The 14782-nt window shown below is 49.1% G+C and overlaps 1 protein-coding gene across 1 annotated transcript in view; it reads left to right on the forward strand.

Annotated features, from left to right (window-relative positions):
• DNAH11 (dynein axonemal heavy chain 11) overlaps window positions 1-14782 on the forward strand; it is a 367765-nt gene that overhangs the window by 324399 nt on the left and 28584 nt on the right. Inside the window, 5 exon segments of the mRNA XM_062178539.1 lie at window positions 1072-1242; window positions 4849-4971; window positions 6876-7069; window positions 8194-8342; window positions 9191-9318. Of these exon segments, the coding sequence (XP_062034523.1) occupies window positions 1072-1242; window positions 4849-4971; window positions 6876-7069; window positions 8194-8342; window positions 9191-9318 (765 nt within the window).

Consider the following 14782-nt stretch of genomic DNA (forward strand, 5'->3'; position numbering starts at 1 on the left):
AGAATTGCAAGAGAATCTCAAATAGATGGCAGGAACTCCCTATTCATGGCAGCACTAGTCACAGTAATGGAATATTATTTAACCTTGAAAAGGGAAGGAAATTCTGACACCTGCTAGAACATAGTTGAACCTTGGGAATATTATCCGAAATGAAATAGGCATGTCACAAGAAGACAAGTACAGGATGACTCCACTCAGTGTGAAATCCGGAGGGTGGTGAGGCTCAAAGGAATGGTGGCCACCCGGGTCTGGAGGAGGGGACATAGCTGGTTGCTGTTTCTTGGGTACAGCTCTCTGGTTCACAGGATGAAAATTTCTGGAGCTTAACCACACAACCATGTGGATGCACTTAATACTGCCAAACCACATAGTTAAAATTGCTGAGGTAGCAAATTGTGTGTTACCTGTATTTCCCAACAATTTAGAAGAAAGATCTTTTTAAAAGAAGTAGCTGGGTAGCCGGGAGGATGGAGTGGTACAGTTGGGTGGGAGGGAGATGCGGGTAGGTTTTATGGCGACATGCTTTTCAGAAGCACTTGCCATGTGCCAGGAAGGGTTTTTTTTGTTTTGTTTTGTTTTGTTTTGTTTTTTTTGACAGGCAGAGTGGATAGTGAGAGAGACAGAGAGACAGAGAGAAAGGTCTTCCTTTTTGCCGTTGGTTCACCCTCCAATGGCCACTGCAGCCGGCGCATCTCGCTGATCCGAAGCCAGGAGCCAGGTGCTTCTCCTGGTCTCCCACGTGGGTGCAGGGCCCAGCACTTGGGCCATCCTCCACTGCCTTCCCGGGCCATAGCAGAGAGCTGGCCTGGAAGAGGAGCAACCGGGATAGAATCCGGTGCCCCAGCTGGGACTAGAACCTGGTGTGCTGGCACCACAAGGTGGAGGATTAGCCTGATAAGCCACGGCGCCAGCCTCGGGAAGGGTTTTAAGAGCCCGCTAAACCCCCATAAAAGTCCTGCTTTACTGTCTGCTCCCTAAAGATGAATTGTAGATGGTACCTCTGTGTGTCTGGGCTGGCTAGACTTCCAGGCACCAGCCGTCACCCTTTGCTGACCGCATGAACTCTCCCAGGCTTTCAGCGCGCTGTTCCACCGAGCCATGGAGCAGGCGGACAAGGTGGAGGACTCGCAGGGCCGCATCTCCGCGCTTGTGGAGAGCATCACACACTCCCTCTTCGTCTACACCAGCCAGGCGCTGTTCGAGGAGGACAAGCTCACCTTCCAGGCCCAGGTGGCTTTCCAGGTGAGATCACTAACTAGCCAGCAGCCTGGAACCCAGGGCCGAGGCCTGCTGCAGGCAGGTGCGGCTACTTGGTGACAGGAGGGAGAGTGGGAGTTTCCCAGAGGCATCATCTTGGCAACTGACAGCCTTCTCCTGGGTCCCAGGGCTTTGGTGAGGGTGGATGTGGGGCTAGAAGCTTCTACCACAGTGGCCACCCTGAAACGCATCCGTGAGCACCCCTCCTTGCCTTCTCAGGTCCTGTAAGCAACCTTCCAGGGGCTGCCAGAAACTTCCTTGAGATCAGGGTGATGGGTCCAGATCCATGTGGTCCTAGAAGTTTCTTAACAGAGACCTTCGAAAGGTCATCCCTGTTGTTACAAATGACAGGATTTCGTACCTTGTTAGGTCTGGACTAGTGTTCATTGTGTATAGCTAATAATATATTATTCTATATATTAGCATATGTTATAATATGTAGTTAATAATAGTGGTTTCATATTAAATACACAATTTAATATCTTTCAAAATAGGTATCAGATGTTAATGATTAGTATGTGAGATGATGGATTTGTTGGTTAGCTTGGTTTATCTATTCTACCATGTAAACATATCCAGGCATCACATTATGCCCCATAGACACAGACAATTAAGTATTTCCAAAGTTCATGGAAAAGGGAATTTATTTTTTAAGAATTATTTTATGTATTTGAAAGAGTTACAGAGAGAGAGAGAGCCGGAGAGAGAGAGGTCTTCCATTCTGCTGATTCACTCCCCAAATGACCACAATGGCCAGAGCTGAGCCAATCAGAAGCCAGGATCTAGAAGCTTCTTCTGGGTCTCCCACATAGGTGCAGGGGCCCAAGGACTTGGGCCATCTTCTACTACTTTCCCAGGCCACAGCAAAGAGCTGGATTGGAAGAGGAGCATCCAGGACTCGAACCTGCACCCATGTGGGATGCCAGCATTGCAGGCTGGGACTGTAACCCACTGCACCACAGTGCTATCCCCAAAAGAGAACTAATAGATAGGGTTTTTATGGTGCAAAAGCATTTTCAAATCCATACATAGTTTGTTTTTCATAATATGCATATTTGTGAACTTTTTGAAGCCCCCAGGTATGCATAGATTTCACAATATTTTTGTTCCAGAATGAATTTACTTTTGTCTCCTGTGGACTTTTTGAAGTAACCTAGTATGTATCAGTTAAAAAATTTTTTTAAAAAGTAGTTGAAAAAGAAACTACAGTGGGACCTGCTTCTCCTGGACTCCCTTCCATATGGACGTCTAGAAAATATTTTGTTTAAACAAAGATGTCCACGGTAACAGCAACCACCGCCACCACCCCTGAGGACAACAGTCCCAGATGAAGACAGCGTGTCGTCCTTTAATTAGCTCGTTCGCAGAATGACGTTTTCCATCAACCCAGACCGCAAGGGAGGGTCTGTGCCTTACCTGTCTTATGTCCTCCAAAGTGCCTAGCCCAAAGAAGGCACGTTAGAAACACCTGCCCTGCAGTGCGTGAGAAACTGCACATTCACTCCCAGTATTTGGGGATTCCTAGATTCCTTTGGGTTGCATAAGAATAGATGGGTATGGGTGGTTTAGTAAGTCCATAATATGGAAGTAAGACATTGCAAAAGGAAATACAGATAGCCCTCAACTTACGATGGTGTTATATCCCAGTAAACCCGTTGTCAGTTGAAAATATCTTTAGCCAAAGTGCATGGGGTGCAGCTGACCTGGCAGAGACCCTGCCTTGGCAGAACACAGCATGCGGTGGGACATGGATCCCTTCCCCTGTGACCAGGGGTTGACCAGGAGCTTGTCGTGGGAGAACACTGTAGCACAGGAAAAGGGCAAACCTCAAAATTCAGAGCTCAGCTCCTACTAAATGCTATCACTTTTACCCCGTCTAAAAGCTCTAAGTCAAACTGTCTTAAGTCAGGGCTTACTTCTATTTGGTTTTTTTTGTTTTTTAGATTTATTTTATTTATTTGAAAGAGTTACAGAGAGAGGTAGAGACAGAGAGAGAGGTCTTCCATGCGCTGGTTCACTCCCCAGATGACCACAACGGCCGGAGCTTCGCCAATCCGAAGCCAGGAGCTTCTTCTGGTCTCCCATGCGGGTGCAGCAGCCTAAGGACTTGGGTCATCTTTCACTGCTTTCCCAGGCTATAGCAGAGAGCTGGATCAGAAGAGGAGCAGCTGGGACTAGAACCGGCGCCCATATGGGATGTCAGTGCTTCAGGCCAGGGCATTAACCTGCTGTACCACAGCGCCGGCCCCCTCTTCTATTTGTTCTTATACAGACGGGCCAGGGACAATAATACGTGGCATGCACCTCTATTGAAAACCTTTCCTGGCCGGCGCCGCAGCTCACTAGGCTAATCCTCCGCCTTGCGGCGCCAGCACACAGGGTTCTAGTCCCGGTCGGGGCACCGATCCTGTCCCAGTTGCCCCTCTTCCAGGCCAGCTCTCTGCTGTGGCCCGGGAAGGCAGTGGAGGATGGCCCAAACTCCTTGGGCCCTGCACCCCATGGGAGACCAGGAGAAGCACCTGGCTCCTGCCATTGGATCAGCGTGGTGCGCCGGCCGCAGCGCGCCAGCCGCGGCAGCCATTGGAGGGTGAACCAACGGCAAAAGGAAGACCTTTCTCTCTGTCTCTCTCTCTCTCACTGTCCACTCTGCCTGTCCAAAAAAAAAAAAAAAAAAAAAGAAAACTTTCCTTGGAAGCCTTAGATATTTATAATCTAAAATCCTAAACTAAAGCCTCAAATCTCTGTGGATAGTTCTTTGTTGGAATAAATTAAACTGAATTAAGGATAATTAATTCTCCAGTAAATTTTTATTTTAATGTATGTTGCCGCTCACAATGCAGTTTGAAAATAATTAGAATTTTTAGAATAGCATAAAACACAAAAACTTTGATCTGCTTAATTTTGTGAGTTCACAGAATTTAAAATTGTTCCTTTTGGGGCCGGAGTTGTGGCATAGTGGGTAAAACCGCCACCTGCAACACCAGGATCCCACATGGAAGCCGGTAGCACCCAGACTGCTCCGCTTCTGATCCAGCTCTCTGCTATGGCCTGGGAAAGCAGCAGAGGATGGCTCAAGTACTTGGGCCCCTGCACCCATGGGAGACCCTAAAGAAGCTCCTGCTCCCAGCTTCGGCCCAGTCCAGTTCCAGCTGTTGCTTGCAATTTGGAGAGTGAACCAGTGGGTGAAAGATTCTCTCTCTTTCTGTCTCTATTTTTTTAATCCCGCCTTCCCTTTGATGCTAGTTACACCTTCTATTTAGTAATGTAGTCCATTGTCACCTGAGGCTTTTGCATTTTGTCTAAGTTTTGAGTATGCTATAATGGAATGTAAATGTGAATGCTTATTTCAGATTCGTTGCTAATGGTCATGGGGATTAGTATTGCAAAAAAAAAAAAATCAGGTTTTTTATGATTTTGTTAAATTCCTGATCTTGGTTTTGAGATCCTTCCATGTACGAACGGAGAGTCTCTGTTTCAAATATCTGCTCCAATTCTCATCAAACTTGTCTGTGCCTATTCAGTGGCCACTGCTCCTGTGTTGTGATTTTCATGTAAACCAAATGACCCCTTCCAATGTTGTGTGCTCTCAAGATTCTGTTGAGAAGGAAGGAGATAGACCCCGCTGAGCTGGATGTCCTGCTTGGATTCTCGGTGGAGCACACGTACCCGAGTCCCGTCGACTTCCTGACCGCTCAGGCCTGGAGTGCTATTAAGGTGCGTTACAAACACGACTGCTCGATTTCTCAATCTTATTTCAAACACTAGGCCTCTCTGGAATAGAATCAAGGTTTTACAAATCCAGGTGATAATATTAGAAACTATTTCTGCTGTAGAAATATGCTATAGAGGCTGGCGCTGTGGCTCGCTTGGCTAATCCCCTGCCTGCGGCACCGGCACCCTGGGTTCTAGTCCCAGTTGGTGTGCCGGGTACTAGTCCCGGTTACTCCTCTTGCAGTCCAGCTCTCTGTTGTGGCCCGGGAGGGCAGTGGAGGATGGCCCAAGTGCTTGGGTCCCTGCACCGCATGGGAGATTGGGAGGAAGCACCTGGCTCCTGGCTTCGGATAGGCACAGTGCCCCGGCTGCAGCACACCGGCCATAGCAGCCATTAGGGGAGTGAACCACCGGAAGGAAAACCTTTCTCTCTCTCTCTCTCTCTCACTGTCTAACTCTGCCTGGCAAAAAAATAATAATAATAATAATAATATGCTATAGAATGTGTTGTTCTGTTGTTAATCTTTGTATTGTTAAGTTGATTTGGAGCTTTTGACCTATGGGTGAGAGAGAAACTGTTAGCAAAGATGTACAGTCTGTCAGGACCTTTGATGAAAGTCAAGTGACAAATAAAAATAGTTTTCCCATTTACTTATATCTGGTTTATTTTGTTTTCTTTGTGAATTATATTTCTCCACTCTATCTGCATAGTTTTTTAAATTCTGCAACAATTTAGCATTTTAATCATAAAATGTTTAAATAAAACAGAACGCTAGAAGAAAAATGTCAGTCATTCTTCAATTCTTTTTATATTTTTTGTCTGAAGATTATTTGTTTGTTTTTTAAGCTTTTTAAGCAGGTATAAATAGAGAAAAGTTGGGGGAGGGGAGTGTGGGGATTGATCTTCCATCCTCTGGTTCACTCCCCAAATAGCTGCATCAGCCGGAACTGGGCCAGGCCAAAGCCAGGAGCCAGGAGCTTCTTCCGAGTTTCCCACGTGAGTGCCGGGGCCCAGGCCATCTTCTGCTGCTCTCCCAGGCTCCTCAGCAGGGAGCTGGATCAGAAGCAGAACAGCAGGGACACAACCTGTGCCCGTATGGGATGCCAGCACTGCAGGGGACAGCTGAGCCTGCTCCACCACAGCGCCGGCTCCAGCAATTCTCACTCCACTTTTCTGTCCTAAGAAACAGTATTAAGAATTTCTTCTTGGATGGTCTAGAGTTCTTTAGAGATGTTCAACAAGTATTAAGCCTTGCCTTGTTCTTTTTTCCAAGAAGGAAACATACTATGCACTGAAAATAACTAAGTTATCCCTTATGCTTATGGTACATTTAGATTCAATTTCTTAAAAATTAGTGTATTAATTAGACTGTCACTTTAGCATTTGAAATCCAAGTTCAAATGTGTAGCAGGGTTTCAGCAAAACACGTGGCACATTCAAAGGAGTGAAGTGAGTTCAATGACGAGCATATGTTCACAGTGTGGCGAGCAGGAAATCAACCAAGGATGAGAAGGGATGGGAAAAGGGGAGACATACTGAGAAACTGGAACTACTGAGAAGGGAGGTGAAGAGAGCCAGCGGCGGGAGCTGCGGCCCTGGCAGAGGGACATAACCCGCTGCTCAACCAGGAAAGGGCTGGGAGGAAAAGACCCCGCCCCTCTCTCCTCGCTCCTCCAGTCTCTTCTCAGTGTTTCCTGCTCACCAAACCCAACCCGGCCAGGGCCCCAGGGCACTGTCCTGAGAGATCACCCTCTGAGCAAGGCAGAAAGGGGTGCAGAGCAAATCCAGAGAGGGCAGTGGAAACTTGGCCAACACGCCGTGTTTGTGTGACATGAGCTACATCCGCAGCCTCAAACCCCTGAGCTACGGATCACCCATTCCTCCTTGTGTCTCTGTTGTATTGCAGGCGATAGCCCTTCTGGAAGAATTCCGAGGCCTAGACCGAGATCTGGAAGGATCTACCAAACAGTGGAGGAAGTGGGTGGAATCGGAATGCCCGGAAAAAGAAAAGTTACCGCAAGAATGGAAGAAGAAAAGTTTAATACAGAAGCTGATTATTTTGAGAGCCTTGCGCCCTGACCGGATGACATACGCTCTCAGGTGGGGCAGCCAGCCTTTTTGCAAACAGAAGTGAGCTTAGCCAGTATCCTGCAGAAGTGTTTAGCATCCCTAGTAACGCAAAGTGGTTCTGCCGCTTGGACCTTATATAGTCGCTGCTGCTGTTAACATTTGCAAGTCACTCAGCAGACTGCTAGTCCTTAGACAGACTCAGTGCCTCCTTCCTGAAAAGCCTAATTCTGACCTCAGCAGGAGAGGACTTGATGGGAATAGTCTTGGGAAAGAGCAGGGGTCAGGAAGATGGGTGATTCCCATTGTCTTGATTCGGTGGGAGCGTTTTGGCGCTGAAGATCTGGTGTGTCAAACAGAAAGGAGTTCCTTTCAAGGAGAACTTTATAACCCACGCGATTGAGAAGCCGAAACCCCTTACTCGCCTCTCGGTTCAAGTGTCCTTTTACCTGGCCCTCGAGGCTTCCCGATGGACAGAAGAAGCCGCTTAATTCATGCAAGTCTTATCCTAATTTGAATTCACCAGCCTAAGAGTTCTCCGCCTCCTCCCCTGTGGTGTTGCGCTTTCTCCCGCGATATTCCTGTGTCTTGAGTTCTTTCCTCTTTCTTTGTCGTTCGGCCAGTTTTCCCTTTGCGGAAGCTGCTGCCGAACCCTACTTTCCAAGTGAATTCTGCTTCATCCTGGCTTTTTGCTAACTCCTCGCTTCATTGAGCTTCCCTGTGTTAGAAACACCCCAAAACGCATTTGTATATTCATGAGAAGCCCAGCAGGCTGGAAAATTGCACTGTGGCAAATCTAATGAACTGTTAATAAGTAATGGGAGAGTCTGGCAGGGGACTCGGTGGGTACAGAGCCCCACACAGGCAGCTGATGGTGCTCAGAGGGGGGACCTCAGTAGCCCCCCAAGATGGACAGTAGGTTTCTGATTGTCAAAGCTTGAAAAAAAAAAGAGAGAGAGAGAGAAGGGTTTCACTGATTGACCTGCTGCGTAAATCCAGTTAGATTCCTGTTGCTATTCTAACAGGACCTGCCGGGTGATCATTTCCTTCTCTCCTGTGCCCTTCGATTCAGCTCAATCAAGCGATGACACTTCTCAAGGTCAAAACCACTGAAATCTGTGGATTTGGCATTGTTTTCTTTTATTATTTTTTTGTAGAAATTTTGTGGAGGAGAAACTGGGGGCCAAGTACGTGAAGAGGACCAGACTGGACTTAGGGAAAGCACTGGAAGACAGCAACCCAGCCACCCCAGTGTTCTTCATCCTGTCTCCCGGGGTGGATGCTCTTAAAGACCTCGAAGTGCTTGGTGAGTGCCCAGGAGGCTGCCAGCCTGCCCTGCCTCCCCCGCAGCTGCCCACTGCCCACCTGCCCTTGCTTTGAGTTCTCTTAAGTTCTTTGGAAGGGTGTGTGTGTGTGTGTGTGGGTATGTGTGCGATTTGTCAGAGCCTGGGCATAATAACACTGCAGTCTGGAGAAATGTTCAAATGGAACATTCATCTCGTTGGCATAACGCACGTTTCTTTTGTGCTGTTCCCTACCTTTTGACTGCACGAAGGCCGGAGGGCAATTTTCTCCATGCCCAGGCAATCGCGTGCGCCCACCCTGCGAACTAAATAATGGTCATTAGAGCCAGCGCGTTCGATTGTGCAAGGCGCTGTCGCTTTGTGCACTGGATTACGGTTCCCCCACGGCCGACGCCGAGAACACCAGGTTAACGTAGCTGGGACCTGACTGTGCTCAATTTAAACGCAGCCTCACCAGGTGAGAGTCTCCTGCCTTGGCCCAAGGAGCAGATCTGTTCAAAGACGGCTGTGGCGTCGACCACCTGTTGCTCCTTTCTGTGGGGCCAAGGCTTTGCTGCTCCTGCAGGAGTTTCTAAAGCTGTAGAACAATGGCTGCCGTCTATCAGAGTGTCAAAGGCCTCATTATCCGCAAACCCAAGGCTCTGAACCCCACTGGCTCCTTGAATGCAGGCACTAAGGCAGCTGTTGAGAGCTCACAATGCCGCTCGCTCGTGGAAACAACACGGCCTTAACTCGGGGTGCTCAGGAAAGGGACCTAGCCGAGGGCAGCAGTGACCACAGAGTTCCCAGCACTCTTCGCTCCTCCGCGATGGCCATTTCTTCTCACGAGGCTGTGCACCCCTCTCAACAGGGAAGAGACTCGGCTTCACGATCGACTCGGGAAAACTGCACAATGTGTCTCTAGGACAAGGCCAGGAGATGGTGGCCGAAAGGGCGCTGGAGAAGGCGTCCCAAGCTGGACACTGGGTCATCCTCCAAGTGAGTACTGAGTGTTCCTGGAGAACCCGGAGCGTATACAGAGAGCCTGCCCAGCGCCACAGGCCTGCGGCGTAACATGGGGTCATGTGCAAAGCACTCATGACACCTGCACAAGGGGTGGATGGCCGTCCTCTCTTGAGAGACTGTCCGGCCTTTGTGCACTGTAATGAAAAATAGTGAGGCAGGCGTTTATTCTCAATGCCGAGATGCCCGTGACCCACATCACAGAGCCTGGGTTAGAGTCCCAGCTATGCTCCTGACCCCAGCTTCCTGCCGATGGAGAGCCCAGGTGGCAGCGGTGATAACTCACGTAATTGGGTTCCTGCCACCCACATGGGAGACCTGGATTGATTTCTGGGTTTTTGCCTTGGCCTATTTCCTTTTTTTTTTTCCTTTTCTTTCTTTTGACAGGCAAAGTGGACAGTGAGAGAGAGACAGAGAGAAAGGGCTTCCTTTTTTTTTCTGTTGGTTCACCCCACAATGGCTGCTGTGGCCGGCGCGCTACAGCCAGTGCACCTTGCTAATCTGAAGCCAGGAGCCAGGTGCTTCAACTGGTCTCCCATGTGGGTGCAGGGCTCAAGCACTTGGGCCATCCTCTACTGCACTCCCAGGCCATAGCAGAGAGCTGGCCTGGAAGAGGGGCAACCGGGATAGAATCCGGTGCCCCAACCAGGACTAGAACCTGGTATGCCAGTGCCACAGGTGGAGGATTAGCCTATTGAGCTGCGGCGCTGGCCTTTGGCCTATTCCAGTATCAGTTATTGAGGGCACTTAAAGAGTACACAAGTGAATGGAAGATATTCTCTCTCTCTCTCTCACTCACACACACACACACACACATAAATACAAATTGAAAACAATAGGGGGAGGGCTGGCACTGTGGCTTAGCAGATAAAGCCACTACCTGCAGTGCCGGCATCCCATATGGGTGCCTATTTGAGTCCCGGCTGCTCCACTTCTGATCCAGCTCTCTGCTGTGGCCTGGGAAGGCAATAGAGGAAGGCTCAAGTCCTTGGGCCCCTGCACCCGCATGGGAGACCTGGAAAAAGCTCCTGGCTTCGGATTGGCCCAGCTCCAGCCATTGCAGCCAACTGGGGAGTGAACCTCTCTCTCTCTCTCTCTCTCTCTGCCTCTCCTCTCTCTGTGTAACTCTGACTTTTAAATGAATAAATAAATCTTTTTTTAAAAAAGTTCTCTATATAAAAAAAGAAAAAATAGGGAGAGCCTCATCATCCTCCTAACATACAGAATCTAGAACATTCCAGGAATGCTTGAGGACAAGCAGCGTTGGCCAGTGCACCAACACCATCAGCCACTATCTGATGTTGCACAGTGTCATTTTGATACATGTACCAGGGTACTTCCAGAAGCTAATGGCAAGATGCATGTTATGAAACCATTGAGCACACACATCAGAATTTTTGCACCAAAATAAAATTCTCTTTGCCCTTTTCCATAAACTTCTGGAAGTAGCCTGGCTGTGCCCCTTGGTGGGTGTGTCTGTTCCCTTTGCAAAGGGAAGAGTGTGGTGTCCATTACTGCTTCATCCCTTGTAGGATGGGCGCTACATAGGTCTGTGATTCTACAACCCGGTGGCCCCCTGGCTGCAGATCCTAGCAAGGGATCCCAGGAACACGTGGAGCACAAGCCAGCATCAGGGGCCACCTGAGGGGTGTGCTGCTACCTCCTGCAACAAGCCAGGCCCACTGGCTCAGCAGGGCTGGGGATGGTTCTCTGGAGCAGGCAGTTCTCAACACACAGCTGCAAGCGTAGGCTCTGCTGTTGTAATTCTTGATATCACGAGGAGACAGTGGGCCCTGGGGAGGTCTGGAGAGTTGCAGGCCCACAAGCTGGGAAGAGGCAGATCTGCCACCCACGTCCGGGTCTGTGTGGCAGCAGGGAACTATGCCAGCCCACGCCACCACTCATGCTGAGAGGCAGCCCTAGCTGCCTGCAGTGTCTCCAGTAGTCAAATGTGTTGCTGCCTTTTGCATTTCTGCTTGAAATAAAACTGGATTCATGAAGAAGCAGTCCAGAGGCCAAGGGGACGTCTCTTTGGGGGAACGTGACCTTCAGGGATACCCACTGCTTAGCTGGGGTCTGCCTTTTTTTAGGAGATGTGGGGTGGTAGCGTGCCCCCTTCTGAGGCCCAGAAACACTTAGCTAGCAGTGGATGGTTTGCTTCTCGGACAGCAGCTGTGGCTCTGACACTTTGGTCAACTAAAACTTTCCCACGGCCGGCGCCGCGGCTCACTAGGCTAATCCTCCGCCTTGCGGCGCCGGCACACCGGGTTCTAGTCCCGGTCGGGGCACCGATCCTGTCCCGGTTGCCCCTCTTCCAGGCCAGCTCTCTGCTGTGGCCAGGGAGTGCAGTGGAGGATGGCCCAAGTGCTTGGGCCCTGCACCCCACGGGAGACCAGGAGAAGCCCCTGGCTCCTGCCATCGGATCAGCGCGGTGCGCCGGCCGCAGCGTGCTACCGCGGCGGCCATTGGAGGGTGAACCAACGGCAAAGGAAGACCTTTCTCTCTGTCTCTCTCTCACTGTCCACTCTGCCTGTTAAAAATTAAAAAAAATTAAAAAAAAAAAAATTTAAAAAAAAAAAAACTTTCCCACAAAGGAAAGAATTGTTTAGCATTGCTCATGGCACACAGCAGCTCAGGCTGGAGAGAGCATGAGGACAGGCATAGTTACCCCCAAAAGATCTTATTGTTCCAAGTAAAATGTTTTTTTAAAGATTTATTTATTTGTTTGAAAGGCAGAATTAGAAGTGGGGCAGGAGGGTCTTCCATCCGCTGGTTCACTCCCCAGATGGCCACAATAGCCAAAGCTGCACCAATCCAAATCCAGGAGCAGGAGCCTCTTCCAGGTCCCCCATGCAGGTGCAGGGGCCCAAGAACTTGGGCCATCTTCCACTGCGTCCCCAGGCCAGAGCAGAGAGCAGGATCAGAAGTGGAGCAGCTGGGTCTCAAACTGGCGCCCATATGGGATGCCAGTCCTGTAGGTAGTGGCTTTACCCACTGTACCACAGCACCAGCCCCTAAAATATTTTTCTTGTTTGTATATCTCTACTAAGCTACTAGCTGCCACCCAAAATTCATGTTGTATATTTTACCAATAAAAAACCATATTTTGTCAATGTCAAGCATATACTCTAGGGTTTCTATTACAGACCTTTGATTTATGTTCATAGTTACCTGAAATGTAACTGCTTAGTTTTACCTGTCACTCCCCACCCCTCTACTCACACAAGCAGCAACTAGGAGGAGAGATTCTGCCAGGCCTTTGGCTTTCCAGGCTTCTAGAGGTTTCTAATACCCCTTGATTAGTAGCTAGAATCAGGACTTTGAAGAAAGAGTAGACCAACATCAGATCTTGTCATATGGTTTGTAATTCACATTTGAGATGAATATCAGCATAGGCCTAGGATAGGTATGCACATGGAAATTAGCTCTTGGCCAGACCCTGAAATGGTCAATTATTATTGTCAAAGATAGCCCTCCTCACAATGTTTAGGTAACATTTTATCAAAAGCCTACACTCCAGAGAAAACAGCTGTAGAAGTGGTAGGCTGCCAGTTGTCTTTATCTTGTACACACACCAGATGGTTTGTGAGTTCTTGGATAGCAAGAATCATGGTTGATGGGCAAAGTGGGAGAGTCCCAGGATGCGTGCATTGCTTAAACCTATTGTACAAGCCTTTCTTTTAAAAAAGATTTATTTACTTAATTGAAAGGCAGAGATAGAGAGAGAAGAATGGAGAGAGAGAGAGAGAGAGAGATCTTCCACCCATTGGTTCACTCCCCAAATGGCTGCAAAGGCAAGGGCTGGGCCAGGCTGAAGCCAGGAACCTGGAATCCATCCAGGTCTTTCATATGGGTGCAGGGGCCCAAGCACTTGGGCCATCCTCCGCTGCTTTCCCAGGCACATGAGTAGGGAGCTGGATCGGAAGTGGAGCAGGCAGGACACAAAGCAGTGCTCATATGGGATGGCAGCGTCTGAACCCCCTGCACCACAAGGCCAGCTCTGTGCAGGGCTTTCTTTCCTGGACAAGCAGCCAGTCAGTGCCCTCAAAAATGGTTCTCAGGCTCTCCTCCAAAGTGTGCCTGTGTCCACGATGGTTCACCTGGAGGATTATCTACCCCTGCCTCCAAAGTCACTGCGCAGGACGTTTCTTTTTAAATTTTTATTTATTTATTTGAAAGGCAGAGGGAGAGAGAGAGAGAGAGACAGAGAGAGAGAGAGAGAGAGAGAGAGAGAGATCGATCTTCCATCCACTCTTTCACTCCCCAAATGGCCACAACAGCCGGAGCTGAGCCAATCTGCAGCTAGGAGCCTGGGGTTTCTTCCAGGTCTCCCACATGGGTGCAGGAGTCCGAGGACTTGGACCACCTTCTGCTGTTTCCCCAGGCCATTAGCAGGGAACTGGATTGGAAGTGGAGCAGCCAGGACTTGAACAGGTACCCATATGGAATGCCAGCACCACAGGTGGTGGCTTTACCTGCTATGCCACAGTGCTGGCCCCAGGTGCAGGACATTTTTACTTTTTCAAGGAAACTTTTCAAGAAAGCTGCTATCATAATCGATAGGCACCGAATTGGACATAATACAACTAAAGGAACAGGTTTTGTTTTTATTCACTTATAAGTAACACTGTTTGCTGAGAAAAGGATGGTCCCTACAGCCTTGCAGCAAGCATATTGGAGGGGAAGCTGGCTCCCCTATTTAGTGGATTAGTTTGCTAGGTCTGTCACAGCGAAGTGTCACCCAGGAGGTGGCTCCATCAACAGAGTTCCTTTCTCATGGTTCTGACAGCTGGACATCTGAAGTCAAGGTTTCTACAGGGTTTTTCCCGAGCCTCTCTCACTGTTTTGTGGATGGTCAGCTTCTCCCTGTGTCATTCCATGATTGTCCTTGAGTTTTCTGTGTCTCACTCTCCTGTTCATCATATCAGATTAAGGCCACCTCTAGGCCACAGGCAGCCTGCATTGCCTCCTTGAAGAGCCTGTCTCCAGGGACTGGCGCTGTGGCATGGTAGGCTAAGCCTCTGCTTGCAGCACCAACATCCCATATGGGCACCAGTTCGTGTCCTGGCTGTTCCACTTCTGATCCACCTCTCTGCTTATGGCCTGGGAAGGCAGTAGAAGATGGTCTATGTGCTTGGGCCCCTGCACCCACGTGGGAAACCCTGAACAAACTCCTGGCTCCTAACTTCAGATTAGCTCTGCTCCAGCCATTGCGGCTATTTGAGGAGTGAACCAGCTGATGGAAGACCTTTTGTCTCTCCCTCTCTCTCTCTGTAACTCTACCTCTCAAATAATAATAATTTAAAAACCCCCAAGAACCTATCTCCAAATACAGTCACTTTTGAGGGACTGAGGCTTAGGACTTCAATGTTTGAGCAGGAGTAGGGGACACAGTTTTCAGCCTGTGACCCCTATCAATGTCCAGCCTTTGCCGAGGGAA

The sequence above is a fragment of the Lepus europaeus genome, chromosome 20 (genome assembly GCF_033115175.1).
Source record: "Lepus europaeus isolate LE1 chromosome 20, mLepTim1.pri, whole genome shotgun sequence".
In the NCBI taxonomy this organism is placed as follows: domain Eukaryota; kingdom Metazoa; phylum Chordata; class Mammalia; order Lagomorpha; family Leporidae; genus Lepus; species Lepus europaeus.